Source organism: Thrips palmi, unplaced genomic scaffold (assembly GCF_012932325.1).
Source record: "Thrips palmi isolate BJ-2018 unplaced genomic scaffold, TpBJ-2018v1 HiC_scaffold_1, whole genome shotgun sequence".
NCBI lineage: Eukaryota > Metazoa > Arthropoda > Insecta > Thysanoptera > Thripidae > Thrips > Thrips palmi.
The window spans coordinates 8,812,131-8,833,352 of record NW_023144620.1 but is presented as its reverse complement, the minus strand read 5'-3'; the positions used below and the strand labels follow the sequence as shown (position 1 = coordinate 8,833,352).

At 61.2% G+C, this 21,222-nt stretch overlaps 1 protein-coding gene across 1 annotated transcript in view; it reads right to left on the bottom strand.

Moving 5' to 3' along the window:
* The window catches only part of LOC117643797 (octopamine receptor beta-2R-like), a 70,964-nt gene that overhangs the window by 4,009 nt on the left and 45,733 nt on the right, over positions 1 to 21,222 (bottom strand). The window contains exon 2 of the mRNA XM_034382897.1: positions 2,438 to 2,668. Coding sequence (XP_034238788.1) covers positions 2,438 to 2,668 — 231 coding nt within the window. The remainder of the gene's footprint in view (positions 1 to 2,437; positions 2,669 to 21,222) is intronic.

Below are 21,222 nucleotides of genomic sequence, written 5' to 3'. Positions count from 1 at the left end.
GTCGGCGGTGGAGGCGTGCTGGCGCATTGTAATTGTCTGTTTAATGTTTGCGGCTTTGAATCAAAAGTTTAATGCGAAATCTCCTTCAGCCACACAATCTTCCACAGTCTTTGGATGAAATGTGAAAGCTGCTTTATAATTTTGAATGGGAAAATTCGCATGGAAAGGAATGTGACAGACTTGGCAAATAAGTCATCCTATTGTAAGCATGAAACCAGACAGCTTCATTGCTTTCACGTTTCTTTCATTGCAACGAAGACAAGTCCTAATATTGTCGAGACAATCATGAAGAACGCTGGGTGCTGGGTGATGCAGGCTGAGTTCAGCTGGTACTCTAGCACCAGTTCTGGCAAAATTTGCGAACAAAAAGACTGCTTCTATGGTTTTAACACTTAAAGTAATGAAACCGAATGCTTCTAGCCTCCAAAGGAGAACGATGTGTGCTGATTACTTACACGATTTTCAGTGTTCAAAGTCACATTCAGACCACTGTGTATTCAAGTGTTGACAAACGAATGGTTTCCAACAAACAGATAACTCGGCAGCAGTTGTCATCGCACGATACAAGGCAAACAACGGCAATTTTGTGAAGATTCATTGCTAATCACAACAAAAACACGCGGCCATGTTTACAGCGTAGGTAGGTTAGGCAAAACAAAAGAAGGTTGGCGTGTCGATAAAACAGTGCGGCGTGCGTGCACAGGTGCAGACCAGTTATTCGCAGTTCGCAATTCAAACTGAAAAACGGACGTTCGTTACGTTGTGCCGCGCGCGCTAGACGACTCCAAATGTAACGGTGATTTTGTGTTGTGTGATAATGAACGTTGTCGAATCGTCTTTTGTGAACTCTTTATTGCTCAGTGGACTGCGTGTGGCTTGAACGCTGTGAAAGCGATGCGAGTGCCCAACTCAAGTGGGCCCCATCTGGAGGCAACACCGACAGGTTTCTTTCTTGGATTCCAGAGGAAGCATTCATCCTGCCCACAAATTTCTTCAGTGCTGTTGCTGTGGGCCTCAGGCTAGTGGATACACTGTATATTTAGTGGCGGGACTTCAGTCATTTTGCAGTAACAACTGGGTGTGAACAAAGTACTGGCTCTAAAATACAAACAAGAAAGATTCTCATATGAAAGCGAAGTTGGCTCATAATTTTTTTGTTTCCCCATTATGCACTGGTATTTTGTTTCTCCACCCTCAGGGAGGCGGATTTTCTGGTGAATGCTTTCCGCCTAATATGTGATTGTCTTGCCCAGTTTTGTTCTTATCGTCTCGACAAAAATGGTATTACATTTACATTGAAAGAAATGTGAAAGCTAGACGGCTGACCGGTGTCGCATTTAAAGTAATGTCACTGAATTTCAAAGCCTGCTTTCTATGCGAATTGTTCTATGTGATAGTACTTAGCAGTTTTCACGTTCAATGGAACTTTATGTCATACTCCTTCACTGGTAGCCGGAGCACAGAAAGTGAATCCTTTGGTGGCCCGACAATAGAAATTAAGTTTAGCCTAATTTGCGACTAAGTGCTTTTTAAAAGCTCGATTTTCTGCAAATATTTTCTTTTGCGCGCGAAAATAACAGGACGTGTTCCCGTGAGGCTGCTTGTTCTCAGTGGGTTAAGAGAAAGCGTCCGAGCCCTCGGCCCCCGTCGTGGTGCCGTGGTCCAGCGGACTGATTCCGCGAGTCGTCTTCGCCGCCCTGTCCCTCTCGCACCTATACGGGAAGCCTTGCGAGTGCGAGAGAGACAGGACGACGAAAACAACTCTCAGTCTGCAGAGGCGTCGGCATTTTTCTTCGCGAAGTGGCCGCTTTCTCTTGTGTTGCGGCGTTTCCTCTTGCCCCTGCTTCCCCGGCGATTAACGTGCTGCCCGTCGCTCTTTCTCTCTCGCACCGAAGGGGGCGCCCCACAAGTGCGACGGAGACAGTGTCGAAAACCACGGCCTGCCCGGGGCATGGGAGCGTGTCGTTGTGGCGTAGGAGTCCCTCCGAGTCCCTCCCCACCGCAGTCACAGTCGTGACCGTCGTGACCGCTGACTCCGCCCCTCATGCTGGCCGTCAGGTCGCCGCCCGGCCGCCGTGGACTCGGCGTGAGGGCCTCGGACCGGGGGACCGGGCTGCGGCCGAGGCCGTGGTCGAGGCCCTGGTTGGGGCCCTGGCCGAGGCACTGCCTGGTTGGGGCCCCGGCCCCGGCCCTGGCGCCGGCGAGGCCGAGGCCGCCGTGCTCGGCTAAGCGGATCTGCAGCTTGCCTGTGTTGCTGCAGCCCCGCCCAGTGTGCCCAGTGTGCCAGCTTGCACGGGGCTTTACCTCTGGCCGCCTTAGGCGTCCTCGGTCCTCAGCAGACTGACAGCACTGGCGGTCGCTCTCGTCGCTCCGTCTCTCTCGCACCCGCGGGCGGCGCGCCATGAGTGCCATGAGTGCGAGAGAGACAGGCACTCACCACAGGAAGAAGGGCAGCCAGCAGGCGAGGAAGGCGGACATGATGATCCCCAGCGTCCTGGCGGCCTTCCGCTCGCGCTTCATCTTGCTGGACGCGAGCGGCTGGATCTCGGGGTCGCTGACGGCCACGCCGCAGCCCACGTCGCCCAGCGTGCCCGGCAGCGACGTGAGCCCCGCCGTGATGCCGTTGATCTGCAGGTGCTTGTTGAGCAGCGCCGCCGCCACCTTGCTCCTGCAACCACAAGGACGGGGTTTCGTTAGTGTCGGGGGCGGTGCTGGCGAGGTCGCCCCGTCACGCCTTGGACATCGCCCGGGCGACGTTGGTGCTGGAGCCGCCCCTGCACCCCCCCGTATGGACAGGTCGTTCGTAACAATTTCTGTCTCGACCTGAAGCGGGCAGCACAGGGCTGGCCCGGCTGGCCCTGGCGGAGTGGGGCGGCCAGGTGTATAGTGTCGGCGCTACTACTTGGCGTCCCCGGGGATGGCGGCGGCCCGGGCGGCCCGGGCCCTGTAGGGCGTCCCGGCCCAGGCCGAGGCCCGGGCCCAGGCCCAGGCCCCAGCAGCCCCTTCCCCTCCCTAAAACGCCGCGTATCCCTCACGCGGACTCGAGGCGAGGCGAGGTGAAGCGAGTGGGTCGAGGTCGAGGCGCCCCCTCTACCGCCCCGGCGACCTCCACGGCCACGGCCGCTGCAGGAGGAAGGCGTACTCCTTGTCGTGACACGGGAGAATCACGCCCCTCTGCAGCTGGAAAGCTTGGGCCGGCCTGGGCCGGCCTGGGCCCCGCCCGCCCCGCCAGCACCACCTGGAGGGCGTATTCTTGTCACGCGTCTTCTATCACTATTCTCGGAGGGGCGGCGGGTAAGGAGGGCGCAGCGAGGCGCGCCGGGGGGACGAACGGCCATTGTGCATCGCGCGGCCCGGTCACCGCGCCCCGCCCCGCCCCGCCCCGCCCCGCCCCGCAGCGGCGCGGTGTACCGGTCGGTAATTGAATCGCACCCTCCTTTGCCGGACGCAGGATTGACCGAGGTGGTCTTATGGTGTCCGCTGGTGGCCGTTCGGACAGGGGGACGCGCGCCAACTCGGAAATTGAACGCCCCACGCGAGACAGCCGCTGCGCGGTGCGGCGCGGTGCGCGGCCCCTAACGTAAGACGGCCGACGGCACACAGTGTAAGTGCGTCAGGGTGCGCGGCAACGCGTTGACACAGAGACGATTACCCCTACGCGAGCACGCTGCACGCCCCGCCCCCAGTGTGTCTACGTCACGGCGTGGGACGGCGTGGTGCGCACACGCGTGTGACGCCGTGCCACGCCGTGCCACGCCGTGCCACGCCGCCTCACGGTTGACAGGCGGTTTTCGTCGGCGGCTGCGAGGAGCCGAGCCGGGGCCTGACGGGTAAATCTGGGGCCCGGGGCCGGGGGCCGGCCTTAGTGCCTAATGAGCTTAGTGCCAACTGAGGCTGCGGGTCCCTTGGCCGGCCTCGCCTGGCGGCCTGGCCTCGCCTCCTCGGCGGGGCGGGGCGGGGCGGGGCGGGGCGGGGCGGGGCGGGGCGGGGCCGAGGTGTCGGCGTGCGTGCGGTGGCAGCGTGCCGCGAGATACCGCGCTGATCTGCGAAGAAGCTGCGCGGAAATGCGATAAGGAAAAAGTTGAGCCGCCGACGAGGAGAGAGAGAGAGAGAGAGAGAGAGAGAGAGAGAGAGAGAGAGGGGGAGAGAGAGAGAGGGCTGTGCTCTGTGAAGGGGAATAGGGGGGCGATGAAGGCAGGCTAACTCACACATCGGCCGCGAGCGCGCGCTCAGACACACGCGCGCGGAAAGTAGCAAAGCAAAGACAGTGTCCCCCAAGTTGGATGAGGTGACGGCCTGACGGCCCCGGGGAGCCCGATAACGCGTTCCTCACTGCAGCCTCTCGCTCGAAACACGTTGAAATAGGGCTCGGGGAATTTCGGGTGCTGTCCGCCTGCCTCTGAATAGCACTCGACTCGACCGAGGGCTGGGACCTTCGCTCGCTGGCGGCGCTGGGGCTGCCGCCGTGTCCCGCCGTCCATCCACGGCGTCCTGGCCCCGTCCGTCCCGGTCCGTCCCGGCCGCCTCCATGACGACCCTACTTCCGGATCCTGTTTCCTTTGCGAGGGCGACTACTAAGTGGGTGGGGGTGGGGGTGGGAGGTGGCACTGGACGTGTGACACCCTAGAGCACGTTCGCCTGGCGCTTCGCCCTCCGTGAGGCCGTCTGGCCGTCATGCCGCGCAAGCATGGCGAGGCATGGTGCAAGTACACATGCCAACACTTTTGAATAATGTTCGCGGTCCGCTGGAGCAGACGTGGGGGAGGGGTGGGGGTGGAAGGGGGTTGAAAAAGGGGGGGCACCCCGTCGGCTGGCGCTCGCTGGCGCTCAGGACGTCCGCGCGTTTTCCAGTCCATCAAAGACGAGGGGCGAAAGCCGTTGCAACGAGCACGACGTCGGCTCAGGACAGTCCGATTCTTTGTTTTTGTTTTCATCTGTCTTTTTTTTTCTGTCTTATCTTTTTACGGCCTTTCTTTTCTCTGCTCTCTCTGTCTCTCGCTCGCCGATGGGCGCGACGATCGCGCTGCAGAGTGAAAGGGACCGCGCGAGGCGGCGCGAGGCGGGGGGTTGATTTCTCATCCGGATCGGACGCGAGCGAGCAAACAGGCTGCCGAAAATGAAGGGACCGGCACTGGGAAAAAAGGGGGGGGGGGACGCGGCGACGACGCCTAGGTGAGGGGAAAGAGGGGGAGCGGTGCAGATATATCTCTCGGACGAGTGTTTCTTTTGTACCGAGCACATCTCATCCGAGAAATATGAGAGCGGACTATGAGAAAAAGCGTGGGCGGCGGGAAAACAAAGAGGGATGAAAAGAAGATAAAAAAGGAGAGAGAAGGAAAGTTTGGCGAGACAAGGGTGGGGTGGGCGTGACGTGTGCGTGGGGCGTCGGCGCGGATTTCTTAAGGCTCGCTGTTTGCGCGTGCTGTGCCTCGTGCCGCGTGCCGTGCCGCGTGCCTGGATCCAGGGGGGGGGGGGTGAATCCGTGTCCGAATCCGCCCTAGGTGGCGCCCGAATGCGCTAGCCAGCTAAACGCCACCGTTTGCTATGATAAAGAGCCTCGGGCCGAGTCCGGCCGCCCTGCGAATCAATATCGGCCACAGTTTCAGGCGGCGCTGATTGAATGTAAACCGGGCGGGCGACGCCACGCGACGCGGTGCTTGTCGCGGTCCAGGGCCGCCAGCGCGCCCTGCGGGTTGATCCCGAACAGAGCTCTGTCTCTCTCGCACTCACGGCCGGCGTCCCGGAGGGAGAGAGAGAGAGGTAGTCGGAATCGGCCAGCTGCCGATGGAGTGATGGAGCCCCCGCCCCCGGCACCGCCCCCGGCACCGCGCGGCGGCGAAGTTTGGCGGCGGAAAAATGTGGAGGCGTTGCGAGCGGAGGGAGGGAGCACTCTCGCTATTCGCGCTGCAGGCTGCAGGTGTTTTCTCTGTCGCTCTCATCGGGCGGCCCGTGTAGGTGCGAGGGAGACAGACCGACGAGACCTCGCAATCAGGCTGCCGGCGCTGCTCGTCGCTGCCTGCGACGAATTAGGGAAGGCCGAACAGGGAGCCCTGCTGGGGAACCTGTGGGAACCCTCGGGGAGCTCTCCCTGCCGCGACGCGACGCCCTAATGGATGGGCGTGAAAGTACTGCTTAGCCGCGTGCCGCGTCAAGTTGCCGCAAGTTGGTGCAATGATTAATCACCGCCACTCTCGCCGGGCGCTGCGCGTGGCGGTCGACGCCGTGGTGGTGGCGGTCGACGCCGTGGCGGTGGCGGTCGACGCCGTGGTGGTGGCGGTCGACGCCGTGGTGGCGGTTGTTACCCAAGGCTGCCGTGTGTTCCCTTGCTGTCGGCGCCTTGTCGCTCGCCGACAGCACGTCGTCGACGTACTGGGGACCAGGACCTCGCACTTCTCGTCGACGGCGGGGAGCTGGCGCGCGGCGATGCTCCACCGCGGGGTCCACTTGTTACGCCGCCGCCTTCCGACCACCGCGTGAGAGGGAGAGAGAGATAGGGGCGGAGGAACTTTGGAGCGCTCCTGGCCCCCTCGGTGCCCCTCGAGATCGTGATGCACGACGGGCAACGTTGAAACGGCCTCAGCGTCGGCCATCGGCCATCGGTTTTGGCGGCGGCCCAAAACAAGTGCAATAGCGCGCTCGCTTTGCCTGGCTTTGCCGCTCTGCCGGGCCAATAATAGTCTCGCCCACTGACAGACTCGCCGCGGGTGCAATTATACCGCGCCATCGCGTTGCCTTGCCCCGTTTTCCGGCCGTCGCGCCGCCACACTGTGGGCCGGAAGACCGGTGGAGGCGGCCCAAATTCCAGACGCGTTTTGAGCTCCAGAGTCGCCAAACAGGTCTCGAACCGAACGAGTGACCCCACCAATGGATTCCTCGTTCGGAGAGCAATCCATTGGTGGGGCCACACGTTCGGTCCGAGTCCCATTTAGCGACTCTGGAGCTCAGAACGCGTCTAGAATTTGGGCCGCCTCCGGACGTGTGGCCCACTGTGCGCCACCGCGAACACGCCACTGTATATCTCGACTCGCGGTGAATATTCGTCGGCGTCGCGGGGCTCTAGTGCCGCCCAATGAATGACCCCCAAAGCGCGTTTCAATTAAGGCTGCAGATTGCGGCTCTATTTTTAGTTCGGTTTTATCTAACGTCCCCGTCGGGAGTCCGCCCCGCCCCGCCCCGCCCCGCCCCGCCCCGCCCCGCTGCTTCGGCGCCGCTTTTTCCTTTTTGGGAGTCGTTTGTGTGTCGCGCTGCGCCGCTGCGCTGCTGGTTAATAGTAATGGCGCCGCCACTCCCCGCGCCATTTACACGCTGACGGCCGGCGGGCCTAGCCTGCCGCCTGTCTCTCTCGCTCCCGCGCCGCAGAGCGACCAAAGTTGGAAACCGGCCGGCAGGTGGCCGAGCGACGGGGCAGGGTAGGTCGGCGTCCTGGACAGTGGACGGTTGACGCCACGGGGGCCCTCTTGACCTCCTTGCAGTGCGTCGCCGTCACGCGATCGACCTGCCCCGCGGAGGAGGCCCAGCAAGGGCCGACGGGCAGGTCCAGCCCGCCAGGGTAGCGACGTGCTGCGGCGCCGTGTGTGCCGGCCGTGCCTACACTGCCATTGCTGCCCGCCAGGGGCAGCACAAGAAGCGGTGCCGGTAGAAAAATGCTCTCGGATGGAAGAAATGCTCTCTGCTTGGCAGAAAAATGCTCCTGACAGAAAAGGTGTCCGGGACGCTCCATGACGGCGAGAGCGACAGAGTGGCGAAAATACTGTTCGGAAAACGCTTGCTGTCTTGGTTTCTTCTGTTCGAGTGCTGCCATTGGCACCCCGTACACTCCCAACGTGGCCGAGCTACGGCCGACCAAATCGGTCCAACTCCGAGAGGCGTGTGTGTCGTTTCGATCCGGCCCTAGCTCCGTCCGACCCGGCGACCCTGGCCAGGCGGGCGGGCCGGCAGGACACGCGGTGGCCGCTCGGGTGGCCGCGTCGGCTGCGGTGGCCGAGGGCCTTGGCCGAGGGCTCAGCCTCTGACGGATCATTCAATCCTCCGTGCCCACCGCCACGCACCGCCAGGCACCGCCATGAAGCGGCCGGCCCATGCGATACCGACTGATGGCTGCGATCCATTCCGCCGTTCCCGTTTTTAGCACTCCTGCCGCGGAGACCGCGCGCCCTTCGTGGCGAAGGAGGCACTAAACGACGTGGCCAGTGCATGCCGCCGGGCCGACGGCTCACAGTGGGCCAGAAGACCGGCGGAGGCGGTCAAAACTCTGGACGCGTTTTGTGCTCCAGAGTCGCTAAATGGGACTCGAACCGAGCGTGTGACCCCACCAATGGATTCCTCGTTCGGAGAGCTATGCGTTGGTGGGGTCACACGTTCGGTTCGAGTCCCATTTAGCGACTCTGGAGCTCAAAACGCGTCTGGGATTTTGACCGCCTCCACCGGTCTTCTGGCCCACTGTGCGCCTCGCTCGGGGCGGAAACGGAACGCACTGCGCTGCCGCGCTGCCGCAGTGCGAGCGAAGTGGGTCCCCCGGAATGCGAGATAAGCGCCGCCGGGCCGAACCGGACCGCCTGCCTTCTAATCTTGCACGCCAACGGGAAGGGTTGAACGATCTTTTCAGGCGCAGCCTGCTGACTGATTCCGAGAAGCGATTTTGTCGCCCTGTCTCTCTCGCACCCCGGGGCACCCCGCACTGGCGCGAGAGAGACAGAGCGACGAAAATGGCCCTCGGAACCAGTCTGCCGGCTACCTCTGCGGGCTTGACGCTCGAAAAAGCATGAGAGCCTTTTTTTCTCGCGACCTTGCCTTTTTTCTCCATCTTCCCTCTCTGTCTGCACCGTGGCGCGCCGTGAGCGCTAATTGGCTGACGGGCCGCCTCGGCCGCCTCGGCCCTTGACGCCGCGGACGGACGGCGGGGACGGACGCCGCGGACAGCGTTTGAAAAGCAAATCGTTTTAATAAAAGGGATGGACCGCGTGGCGCGGCGTGGCGCGGCGCGGCGCGGGAAGGGGAGGGCAAAAAAGCGGGTGAGTGGCCCCCGGGGCCGTTTTCACTGTTTTCGTTTATTTAATTCTCGTGCCGCGATTTGAGAGGCCCGGCTCGTCTGGTTTCGTTCTGCCCGCCCGTATCGTCCGGTTTGTCCGGTTTGTCCGGCTCGTCCGGCTCGTCCGGACCGCCCATGTATGTCGGACTCTCGTCCCAGGAAACGCGACAGCAATAACAAACTGTCCCAAGCGAATGAAAATGGAAAAAGAGGTAAAGTTTTGCTCTGCTCGCCTGTTTTGGTTTGATGGCGCTGCGTGATGGCGCTGCGTGATCGAAACTGAATGTGCATCCTTCTTTTTCCTCCACAAAAGGCGGAAGACTCTGCGGCAACAAGTCTGCGGTTCTCCCGCCTCGGCCTCGGCGCCGCCATGTGTGTCTGGCACACTGGCACACGCACTGCAGGCCCATTCCTCTCCGTCTGTCCCGCTCTCCCGAGAGGCGCCTCTCGAGAGCGAGAGAGACAGAGCGACTGTTCGGCCTGCAGGGAGACGGCCGAGGCGGGGCACTAGCTGGGAGTGCGCTGGCGCAGTGTCCGTGTCGCTCGGAATGGAATTCATACACTGTCTGTCTGTCTGTCTGCCCGTCCGTCCGTCCGTCCGCCTGCCTTCCATCCATCTAATCAGTGGCCGGACAGCCGAAGGCCTCGAGGCCGGGTCACACTGTTGCGGTCGAGGCGGCCACCGCAACCAATCAGAGCGCTCTGTTTCGAATTCCTCGCGCGCCAAAATGACGACGCGGCCCTCTGATTGGCCGCAGGGGTAGCAGTGCGGTGGCTCGCGCCGTAAGCCCTCCGCCACCCTCCGCCCACACGGCAAAAGCAACTCCTCCTGGGGTCCCCAGGAATATCCGCCAATTCCCTGGAAAATCTTCTGGAGTTCTCGGGAATGTACGTCATCTCGCAGGAGGAGATGGTTTTTGGGTCTCCGTGACAACGCTCTTGGCGCGATTTCGCAGTGTCTGTGAAACCCTCTCGACGGGAGCATCTCTAGGGTCTGGATGGCGCTTCTTCGGCTGCCCGACGCGCGTTTGGTCGACGGCGTCGTCGTGAACCTGGAGCCTCGGCGGCCTCGGCCCGCCGTCGGGGATGCTGGCAAGTTGCGGTCGCGGTCTATTATTTTCTCTGCGACATGCTGTGCTGGTGTGCCGGTGTCAGCTGCACCGGGGTGGGGTGGGGTGGGGCGGGGGCGGGGGTTGGGGGGGGGGGAGGCGGTCCCTCCAGCCCCGCACCTGGAGCGACGCTGCGCGCTGCGCCCACCCACTCCCCACTTTACGAGGCCGTCAGGGCACCGCCAGGCCACCGTCAGGGCACCGCGAGGGAAGGGAAGGGCCAAGGGTGAGCAGCTTCTTGACGAAATTGGCGGAAGATAGCCCCGCGACCAAGTGGCGCGACGCGTGACGTCAGCACGCGGTTTGCCCTTACCCCATCAGGGCCTCTTTGGCGGCCGTTCACGGCGACTTGCGGTGTGCAAGGCGAGCAAAAGAACGGGAAGCTCGTTCGGGGGCTCGACAGTGTCGCCACACTGGTACACGGGAAAAATTAATTCGTTGGCTCCGTGACAGGCTCACTCCTAAAAGTTTATTCGCGCCTCAAACAATTTTAAACAGTTTTCGCAACAACAACGTAAATAACACCTGCATTCGAGTGTAAGACACCTTACGGTGTCCACTGCGCTGGGAAAGATGCATCGCGATACCTTTCGCCCTTTTTGGAGACAACGCTGACGTTTTGCCCGCGTTTGGGCTGTCCTGCGCCGCGCCATGGTCGCGCGGCCGTCAAACCTTCCCCGCGTCCACGCTCCGCGCGCGGTCTCGCGGTCTGGCGTGGTGGCGGAGTAATGGCGCGAGGCCGGCGAGGCCGAATCAAGCCGAACGAGAGACAGAGACACACTACAGCTAACAGAGTGCGGTCGACATGGCTCTGCCACGCTGCCATCCAAGGCTGAATTGGAAATGTAAATTATGGGCCAGTTTATTGGGAGCGAGTGGCCTGGCTCGCTGGCTGCATGGCCAGCCGGCTGGCCTGCCCGAGAGCCGTTTTCGTCGCTCTGTCTCTCTCACATCGACACGGGGCGCCCCGTGAGCGCGAGAGAGAAAGAGCGACGAAAACGACTCTCAGTCTGCAGTAACGGTGCAGCGGCAAGGTCACCGCCGCCCTGTGACGATTAACGGCGGAAACGGGACTGGCCGCCGGATTTTCTATTTAGATAAAGTCTTTCAGGTGGCGGCCCGCGGCGGCTCGAGGGCTAGCGGCGGCGAGCCGAAGCAGCCCGCCGCACGTAAGACTGCCAGCCAGGCCCCACAGCGATTCCGTAGCGATTTCGTCGCGCTCTCCACCCCTCCCTGTCCCTCCCTCCACCCCCCCTCTCTCTCCCTCTCTCTCCCTCTCCCTCCCCCTATGAGTGCGAGAGAGACCGAGGCTGTTCAGCGTGCTAGCGGGTCCTCGCTCGCACACTCGACGCCTCAATTAGGCGTGTGCCCACTGTGATCCAGGGTGGCTGTGCCATTCGTCATGTCGGCTTGGCGGGCTGGCTGGCTGGCTGGCTGGCTGGCTGGCTGGCTGGCGGGCAGGCGAGCTGGCAGGCGGGGCCCGAGACGCGGCACGCGCTGACGACGCGGCAATCCCGGAAAGCCTTCGCTGCCGCCAGCCGCCGCGGCCGCACGCACGAGCGCTCCGCGCGGCTCCGCCGAAAAACAAAAGAAGGAACGCCGACAAAAGAAGGAAACCGCGCCTCGCAAGAGATATAATTCCATCCGCTTCCGCGGCGCGTTCTTTCATTTTTGAAAAGGCTGTTGAAACAATTTCCTGGCTCCATTGGCGGCCGCCAGCGCCGCTGCCTTGCAGTGTGGTGCCTTTAGTGGCCACTCGAGGCGGCTCGGCCGGCCGAGTGATTCCGCATTGTTCTGTCGCCCCGTCTCTCTCGCACTCGCAGGGAACGCTCCATGGAGCGCGAGGGAGACAGAGCGACGATGGCACTGTTAAGGCCGCAGGCCGCAGCAACAAGGCCGTATCTCGCTCGTAAAGGCCGAGAGAGCTGTGTAAACGCGCCCAGCGGTCGCTGCCCGTCTCCCTCGCACCGCGGCTGGACGCGAAGTGAGTGCGAGAGAGACGGAGCAGTGTAGGGGCGCGGCCTGCAGGAAGGGCTCATCCCTTGTGTTAGTGCTTTCTGATTAGACGGGGCGCGTGCAGTGAGACGAGGCGGGCTGGAGAGAGAGAGAGAGAGAGAGAGAGAGAGAGAGAGAGAGAGTGAGTGAGTGAGTGAGTGAGTGAGTGAGTGAGTGAGTGAGTGAGTGAGTGAGAGAGAGAGAGAGAGAGAGAGAGAGAGAGAGAGAGAGAGAGAGAGAGAGAGAGAGAGAGGGGGAGAGAGAGAGAGAGTGAGAGAGAGAGTGTGTCGTCTCTGTGGGCGAGTGTGTCCTCACGTTGCCGCGTCCTATCTGCGCGCCGGTCCGGGCTGGCTTGCTGATAATGTGTCGCAACACTGCGGACTCGATTTTCGGTGACTTCCGTCCCATTTCCTGTCGAGGTAAAAGAGTAAAAAAATGGACACTTTTAGCGCGCGCCACTCTGGGGCTGCCTTCGCGATAAAAGCTGTGTGCGTCCAAGCGCGCTTGAGCTGCGGCTCGACTGCCGCGGCCCCGCCCCGCCCCGCCCCGCCCCGCCGTCGTCCCCGTGTCACTGGGAGCCTTTTCGGCGTGCATCCCCGTCTCGCTGTTCTGTCGGAGATGAGAACCGAAGAAACCCCTTCCGTCAGGGAATGTGGATGCGGCCTGATGGATGGACGGGCATCAGCAAAGTTCCCCTTCGCCCTTCCGTCCCGCGAGACCGCGATGTAGGTCGCGGCCCTCGCGAACCTCGCCAAGCTCGCCAGCCTCGCGGCCACACAGGTGCCGCCCCCCACCGCCCCCGCCCAATTTCCTGCCGGAACCGCGCCGCGGCCGAACGGTGTGGCAGCTTCTGGTGTCGTAAGCGGGACGGAAACGCCCTTTTTAGCAGATGATACCTTTACTACCTCAAAACATACCTAGAACAGCACAAGACACATAAAGGTGTCAGCTAGCTTTTACTCGAGAGTCCAGAAACCCAAGTGTTTCTGGTTGTAATTTTCCGCGCAACTTGTTTCTTTTACGTTATTTGTAAGCAGATGATACATTTGAAGTTTCCAAAAAATAAGACAAGAACAGGCCCGGGTGATTTGGGAGCGAAACTTGAAATTTGAAGGGTTGGGGTAGGGCCGCTACCTGCCGGGCTGAACCTCCATCGCTAGGGCCGAAACCTCGTCCGGGGAAAGAAGCTATAACTATACGGTGGGGCCAGCGCCGCCGGCAGCGACCCTTCTATGCGCTCGGTGGAACATTACTGGAAAATAGAGACGAATGACGAAAGACAGAAGAATTCTCCTGTAATGTTTCTTGCCATTAGCAATTAGAAAGTTTCTGTCGGCGGTGACTGAGCGTGACCTAAAGGGGCGGCGGCTCGCCTCGGACGCAGCGGTCGAAACCTAGCGGTGGAATAGGACACCTCGGATGGTCAGAGGTCCTGCCACACTCTAAATGTTGTTCAGTGAAGATTCTCCATATTATGGTGAAAATGTTCCATGGTGGTGCAGCTGACTTCGTAACATACCATTGAGAATTCACTGTACCTTATAGAAATTTTGACGAATTTCGTTGGCATTATGGAGAAAATCTCCACCGTACTATGTTGGTGCAGCCTTTCACCGTAAGACATTTACTGTGCAGGGATAACGGTGACCGGCGCGGTGCTCTGGGTCCTTGAAAAACCTCCTCTGATCTAATTTATTTTATTTTGAATTTTTAATAGGCTGGAAAAATTCATAAGACCTTTTCAAGCTGAAACAATTACCATGGCAAATTGTAATTTCTGCTCTTAAATTTATTCGTCGGGAACTAAGAAAGTATCATCTGCTTTGATTGACGTTCTTTAATAGATAAATTTTTTACTCGTTTTCATGAGGAAGGCGAACGTGTGACCCCACCTATGGATTCCTCATGCGAAGAGCAATCCATTGGTGGGGCCACACGTTCGGTTCGAGTGCCATGTAGGGACCCTGGAGCTCAAAACGCGTCCGGGATTTTGACCGCCTCCCGCCGAGCGCCCGCAAACCGCGGCATAGGCAACCCGCTGCACCGAGCTGCCCTGCGTGCTGCCTATCCGTCGAACGGCAGGCGGCTTCCGTCGACGGGCTTCGGGTTTGGCGGCGTTCTCGGTGTTATCGCGGCCCGCGAGCAGCTAGCAAGCAGTTTCATCATTGAAAACCGGTCCCTTTTGGCTGTCCGCGCCCTTGACTTGGAGTGTTTGGGTCCGCGGGAAGAGGCGCCTCTCTCTTTCTCCCTCTCACTCGCACGCCCCGCAGTTTTCCCGCGCTTTTGTTCGGCGGCAGTTCGCGTCGTGGAGCCGCCTGGCTAATATTAACCGACCGATGGCTGCGTGGGCGGAGACGCGGAGACGTGGTCGAGAGCGCCCCAAGACGGCGGCGGTTATTTCGGGGGTGCCGACGCGCCCCATCCCGCCCCGCCCCGCCCCACCCCGCCGCGCCCCGCCCCGCCCCACCCCACCCCACCCGGCCACGTCGTGCCACCAACGCTCGCTATTTTCCCAACTTCCTCGGAACAGCAGACTGATTCCGAGAGTCTTTTTCGTCGCTCTGTCTCGCTCGCACCCACGGCGCGTCCCGTGCGGGTGCGAGAGAGACAGAGCGAATGAGTGCGTTATTTACCCGCCGCCAGAAGACAACACCTCTTGCTGCTGCCTGCGGCCCTCCGGCCGCTCAGCCCGCGCTGCTGACTCAGCCCGCTCAGCCCGCTCAGCGCCGCGCCCCGTGGCCAAGGTAAATAGAAGCCCCTCCCCGAAACAGTGGAGTTCACACAGCGAGAGGGGGGGGGGGGAGCAAACGGTGGGGCGGGAAAAGGCGGAGCAGGCGTCGCGGAGGGAAGGGGAGGGGGAGGGGGGGGGGCGCTACGCCTCGCCAGTGTTGCTTGAGCCGGCGAAAGGGATTACCTAGGAAATCTACTCATTTCGTCGGAACATGCATCTCTGCCTTGTGATCGCAGAACAAAGCGTGGCGGGGTGGGGTGCGGCGGGGCGGGGTGGGGCGGGGCGCCGGGAGAATGATCTCGTCTCGGGATGGGAAGGCCGCCTGCCCCGGATGCGGGGGTTATGCGTCGACGCGCCAAAATTCGCTGAGAGGGCTACCTATGGGAGTGTCCCCTCCCCACCCCCTCTCGGGCCTCTCGCTCTGCGCCGCCGCGTGGGAAGTGAATTTGACTCTCTCTCTCTCTCTCTCTGTGTGTGTGTGTGTGTGTGTGTGTGTGTGTGTACGGTGTGCACTATCGTGATCGCTGTTGTAGGGCTGGGCGCAGGGTGCTGAGTAGACCGTAAGCGCGTTTCGGTAGCCGGAGATCTCTCAGAAACGCGCGCGCGCTCGTGCGTGTGTGTGTAAGAGCGAGCGGGAGAGATAGAGAGGGAGAGAGAATGAGGGGGAGGGGTTTGTGATGCTTGTGGTGGTTGGAGGGGGTGAGAAAGCGCTTTAGGGTGCCGCAAATCTTATTAAACAAGATGGCGGCGGCGTTGCATCTGGCCTCATCAACAAGGCCCTTCTCTGCGAGGACGCGCTCGGCGACGTTCGGCGACGTTGCACAGTAGGCCAGGAGACCGGCGGAGGCGGTCCAAATCCCGGACGCGTTTCGAGCTCCAGAGTCGCTAAGCGGGACTCGAACCGACCCTGTGACCCCACCAATGGATTGCCCTCCGAACGAGGAATCCGTTGGTGGGGTCACACGGTCGGTTCGAGTCCCGTGTAGCGATCCTGGAGCTCAAAACGCGTCTCGAGTTGAGGCCGCCTCCGCCCGTCTTCCGGCCCACTTGGGGACGCTGCGCGACGCCGCGCTGGCAGGCCATGGGCCATCGGCGAGGCACACTGCCATCAGCGAAGCGGATAACCGTAAATTTAACGGCCCCTCCGCACGCGCGAACCGTTGGCCCCTTTTATCGAGGCTCTGCGCGCGGCGCGGACAGTGATTGTCGCGGACGTGCAGGCGGCGGCCTCGGACGCCATGGAGGACGCCTACACCTTGCAGTCGCCTCGACCCGCCTGTTTGTCTTCCGACCGTGTTTGCGTCGCGCTCTGGGGGAAAGAAAGAGGTGGGTGGGGCGGGCACGCGCGCCGCCGACCTACACTGCGCCGGGCCGCCCCGGGCGGTCACGATCCGCCCGCCCGTTTTACTTCCTCTTTTCCCGATCAAAACGACGCCCCGTTCTGCTGCACGGCACGACGGCGCGGCCCGGCGCCCGGGGCGGCGGGCGGCCCGTGTACAGCCTCACACACTTCACCACCTCCTTTGTGCCTGCCCTCCTTTTCGCGCGGCGCCGAGGCGCACCGGCACACCTTGCCCCGCACTGCCCTGGGCCCCGGGGGGCCCTCACGGGTGCGGCGAACGCGCAGGACCGCAATGGGCCGTCGGGGAGTATTAGTGAAACTGCTTAGTTATGACTTGGTCTAGCAATGGCACCAGCAATGCCTCTAGCAAAGCCTCTAGCATTCACTCCAGCAATCGCTCCAGCAATCGCTCCAGCAATCGCTCCAGCAATCGCTCCAGCAATCGCTCCAGCAATCGCTCCAGCAATCGCTCCAGCAATCGACCTAGCAATCGCTCTCGCAACCGGTTTAGAAACCGGTCCAGCTCCATCAGTCGTGCGTGCATGCATGCAGCCGCTCTAGCAGCCGCTCTAGCAGCCACTCTAGCAGCCGCTCCAGCAGCCGCTCTGCAACAGCCGTTCCAGAGCCCTCTGACTGGAGGGAGCCAAAAGCGGAAGATTTGAGTCGAGAGCTTCGCCGCTTCCCCTCCGCCTCGCCCGGCGCCGCTACTTTGAACGCCCGTTCCGTCTGAGCGCGCGTCCAGGGAGAAAAATAAAGGACTCCGCGGCCCGGCTAAGCCCTTCCTGATTGAAGGCTTGATGAAAAGTAGCCCGGCGGTATCATGAAAGGTCCGAGAGCGGATAGAGGGGAGAGAAAGAGAGGGAGGAAGAAAGAAGGAGAGGAAGGGAGGGAAATGAAACCAACAAGACGTCACCTTATTTTGGCAAATGAAATTACTTTCGGTAATTAACTGTTTTGAGGAAACACGGCTCGCTGCATTCGAGGGAGGCCAAGACTGAGGCGTGCCGAGGCGGGCCGAGGCGGGCCGGGCCACTGTAGGGCTATTTCGGCGGCCCGTAGTTTATGCGTGTCCACGGTCGGGCGGACCCTGCCTGCTGGCCGAGACCGAGCCGCAGGCTGATTCCCAGAGTCGTTTCCTGTCTCTCTCGCTCCCATAAAGGACGCCCGTGAGTGCGAGAGAGACAGAGCGGCGAAAATGACTATCGGAATCAGTCTGCCGGGCGCCTTGCACGGCCTCCACCACAGAGGCCTTGTTTAAACTCAGGACAGCATGCATATTGCAGGCAGTCCAATTTATTCCCTTTGACCGGCAGCGCTCCACCGCTCCGCCGCTTCAACTTCCACGCAAGTTACTCGCGTGTTTAGTCACCCCTACGCCGTTATAACGAGTCGTCGTCGTGCTGCATTCGCCCCGTCTCCCTCGCACACACGGCGCGTCCCCGCGGGTGTGACAGAGACAGAGCGACGTTCGACGGCTGCCCGCCGGGGCACGCGAGCGAGACTGGAGTGCTCGCACCTGTCAGCGGCAGCGGGCCGCGGCAGGGTCACTTGGATATTATCGCGAGCAATTAACGATCGGATGAATAGTTGAGGCGGCAAAAGGGTGGGAGCGCGGGGAAAAATGAATGGAGGGGGACATCGGCGGCATCGGCGAGGGTTGACAGTGAAATCGGGATTCATTGAGAGCCGCCCCGGGCCGAGCCCTGGGCGGGGGTGGGGGGCTTAATGAAGCCATGAATGACCCCTCGCATTTCGGAGATCAGCGCGAACGCGCGATCATGAGCCCATCGAGAGGTGTAACTCACTCTCTCTCTCTCTCTCTGCAGCTTAAAACCCCAATTAGCCCCGTGCAGTTCGGAGAGCCGGCCGGTGGGTCAAAGGCGCCAGGCCGGCCAGCGAGGAGAAGGGCCGGGCGATGAGCCTAGCGACGAGTCTGACGAGACGCAACAAGGCCGACGACCTTGGGGGCCCTGACCTTGGCAACCTTGTCTTTATGGATCGAATTAACTCACACACCTACACGCACACGCAGAGCCGCCATCACTTTGACTGCCCTGCTGTGAAACAACGTGGGCCGGACACGGCGGGCCCTTTTAAAAAATAATCGCAGAATTTAAAGCAACAAAGCAAAAGGCCTGCCCGCTTTTTAGTACGGCCATGTCGCCGTCACACTCACTGTAAATTCCGAGTGGATTAGGTCACTACAAACTGCAATAAAAGGCGCTGTGTAGTTGTGTTGTTGTTGTTTTTGTTTGTGCTGCTGGGTATCGCGCCTGGATCGGGCCGTGCAGCGGGCGGTGCAGCGCGGCCGGCTTACAAGCGTGACTTTTACGAGGCTGATTCCGAAGGGCGCTTCCGGCGCTCTGTCTCTCTCGGACTCACGGGGCGCCCCACAGGGGGAGAGGGAGAGAGAGAGAGAGAGAGAGAGAGAGAGAGAGAGAGAGAGAGAGAGAGAGAGAGAGAGAGAGAGAGAGAGAGAGAGAGAGAGAGAAAGAGAGACCAGGCTCTCCGGCGAGCGCGGTCTGGCTCCAGCAGGAGTGTGACACTGCTGGCCCTACACAATTATTCGTTATTTGGGCCTTCGGTCGGCGTTCGGCTCGGCCTTCGGGGAGGCGAGGCAGTGTGCCGGGCTTGCGGGGATATAAATCAATTTTCGTTTGTTTGCCGAGCTTTATCAGGGTGGCTTTCGCTGGGGCGATCCTTCATACGGGTGGCTGAGATTTTTTGGGCGCTGCCCCCGCCGCCGAGGGCTCGCCGAGGACGCGACGCTGAGAGAGAAACAGTCCTTTTGTCTGTTTTTTTGCTCTGCTTTTGTGTAGATTGGCGGTCGGGCCGCGCGGTGGATAGGGCCGTGTTGTTGTATATACCTGCAGAGCCAATGACAAATGAACAGGCATTCGTCTCGACTTTTCTTTTTGGCCGCCCTGGAAGGCCCTGCAAGGCACTGCTGTTTTTCATTTCTTTCAAGGACCTGCTACTCCTTCGCTCGTACCGGGATTCAGGCCCGCTCTCGAGGCAAGGTCACCTCAAGGCCGTCGCGGCAGGGCTCATGTGCTCTGGTGAAGCCGTGTGCAGCCCGTGCAGCACAAGGCACACCGTGCGAGGACTGACAGACCCGGTTCTCCTGGAGCACGGCAAAAGTACCGCCTGGGATTCCCAGGCGCATCATGGGGAAAAGGGCCTATTTTCCAGGCACCGCCTGGGAATCCCAGGCGGTACTTTTGCCGTGAGGGCAGCCTGCCAGGAAACCCAGGCTTTGTTTCTCCCAAGCGCCGTTGAAACAGAAAACCCAGGCTGGGTTTCTGCGAAAGCACCCGCCTGTGCAGAGGCCTCCAGGAAGTGCGTGTGCGCGCTAAAACTACCGAACGCCCAAAAAATACCAAAGTCGGTGTGTGTAAATTTTTTTTTGCCAGCAGGTGCACAATTGTAGACCAGACCGCACCATTCCCAAAGCGGCAGGGGGACTATTTTGCCAAGTTCCCCTCCATGGAAATTTGCCATCAGTGGGTTGAGTGCGTGCGGTGGGGTTCGCGTTCCACTGTTCCCCTACCGCTTGTATTTTGAGCCAGGCGGGCGGGCAGGCAGCGGCGCGGTACGTGACAAGGTTTTATTATCGGGCTGGAATGGGGTGTGCTCGGCCTGTCCTCAGGTGGGGGATTGAAACCGGCAGTGTCGCTTCGCTTTCGCTCGGGCGCGCGTCGCTATTGGCCTGCAGCTTCGCAGTCGATGCAGCCTGGCTCATTAGTCTCTGCCGTACAGTGGACCAGAAGACCGGTGGAGGCGGTCAGAATCCCATACGCGCTTTGAGCTCGACTGTCGCTAAATGGGCCGCGAGCCGAGCGTGTGACGCCACTAATGGATTCCCCGTGCGGAGAGCAATCTATTGGTGGGGGTCACACGTTGGGTTCGAGTCCCATTCAGCGACTCTGGAGCTCAAAACGCGTCCGGGATTTGACGCCCCCCACCGGTCTTGGGCGTCTGTGCGATGTGCGACCTGCATTTAAATTAAAGTCGGACAAAAACCGGTTGTTTTAATGTCAGGGTCGACCCTTTTAAAGGCGGTGCCTTGCGCTGCGTGAAGGGAGCGTCCCGAACGCGCCACCTGGCATGCGGTGCGCCAGCTGGATAAATCATTTGGATTGCGCGTTTTTGGCTTCCTGGGAGGGGCTGGGCCGGGGTCGGGCGGCAGGGCTTCGCATAGCAGCAGGGCCAGCAGGGCTGGGCATAGCAGGGCTGGGCATAGCAGGGCTGCGGTGGCGCCGGGTCGTGGCGCTTATCGCAAGGACTGCGTGAGTGGTGGAGGTGCCCCCCGGTGCCCCCCGGTGCCCTCCATGGAGGCCTCCAGGTCGCCGGCCCGGCTTCGCCCGGCCGCCCGGTGCGGCGCCGCTTGCGGTCAGCCGGTCGCCGGGTCGCCGGGTGACCTCGCGGTGTGGAAATAACCAAAGGGGGCGAGCACCTCACGAACCGGCCGCCGTGCTTTGGGAGCCTCGTTCCAGGCGCTGCGTGCGCGCAGGCGTGGCTGGCTGGCGTGTTGGCCGCGAGCTGGTTGACCGCGAACCGTCCCGCGCGCCCGCCACACTGCGTGTCATCCGCGAATGTCAAGCCTGACTAAGCGGGCGCCATGCCAGCACTGCTTTCATCGCGCTCCCCGTCGCAAGAGACTGGCTCACAGCCTCCCGTGTTCCACCGTCGCCCAGTCGTCGCGTTGCTGCCGCCTCCGCCACCCGCCGGCCGGACGCTGAGAGTGTTTTTGTTTTTGGCCTTTTGTTTTGCCGGTAACCTGCTTTCAGCGAGCCCGATTTATTCGCCTGGGGGGCGTCGCCACGCCGCGCCACGCCAAGCCAAAGTACACACGCGTGCGAAATGTTGTGCCAGCGCGGCAACGCAACGCCAGCCAACGCCGCAACAATGCCTCGCCGTGGAGGCCGTGGCGCCGCGCCGTACGCCACCGCCCTCGCACGTGATAATGGAAATGGAGGGGGTATTCACTCAGAGTATTCTGTGCACCCACCCAGGT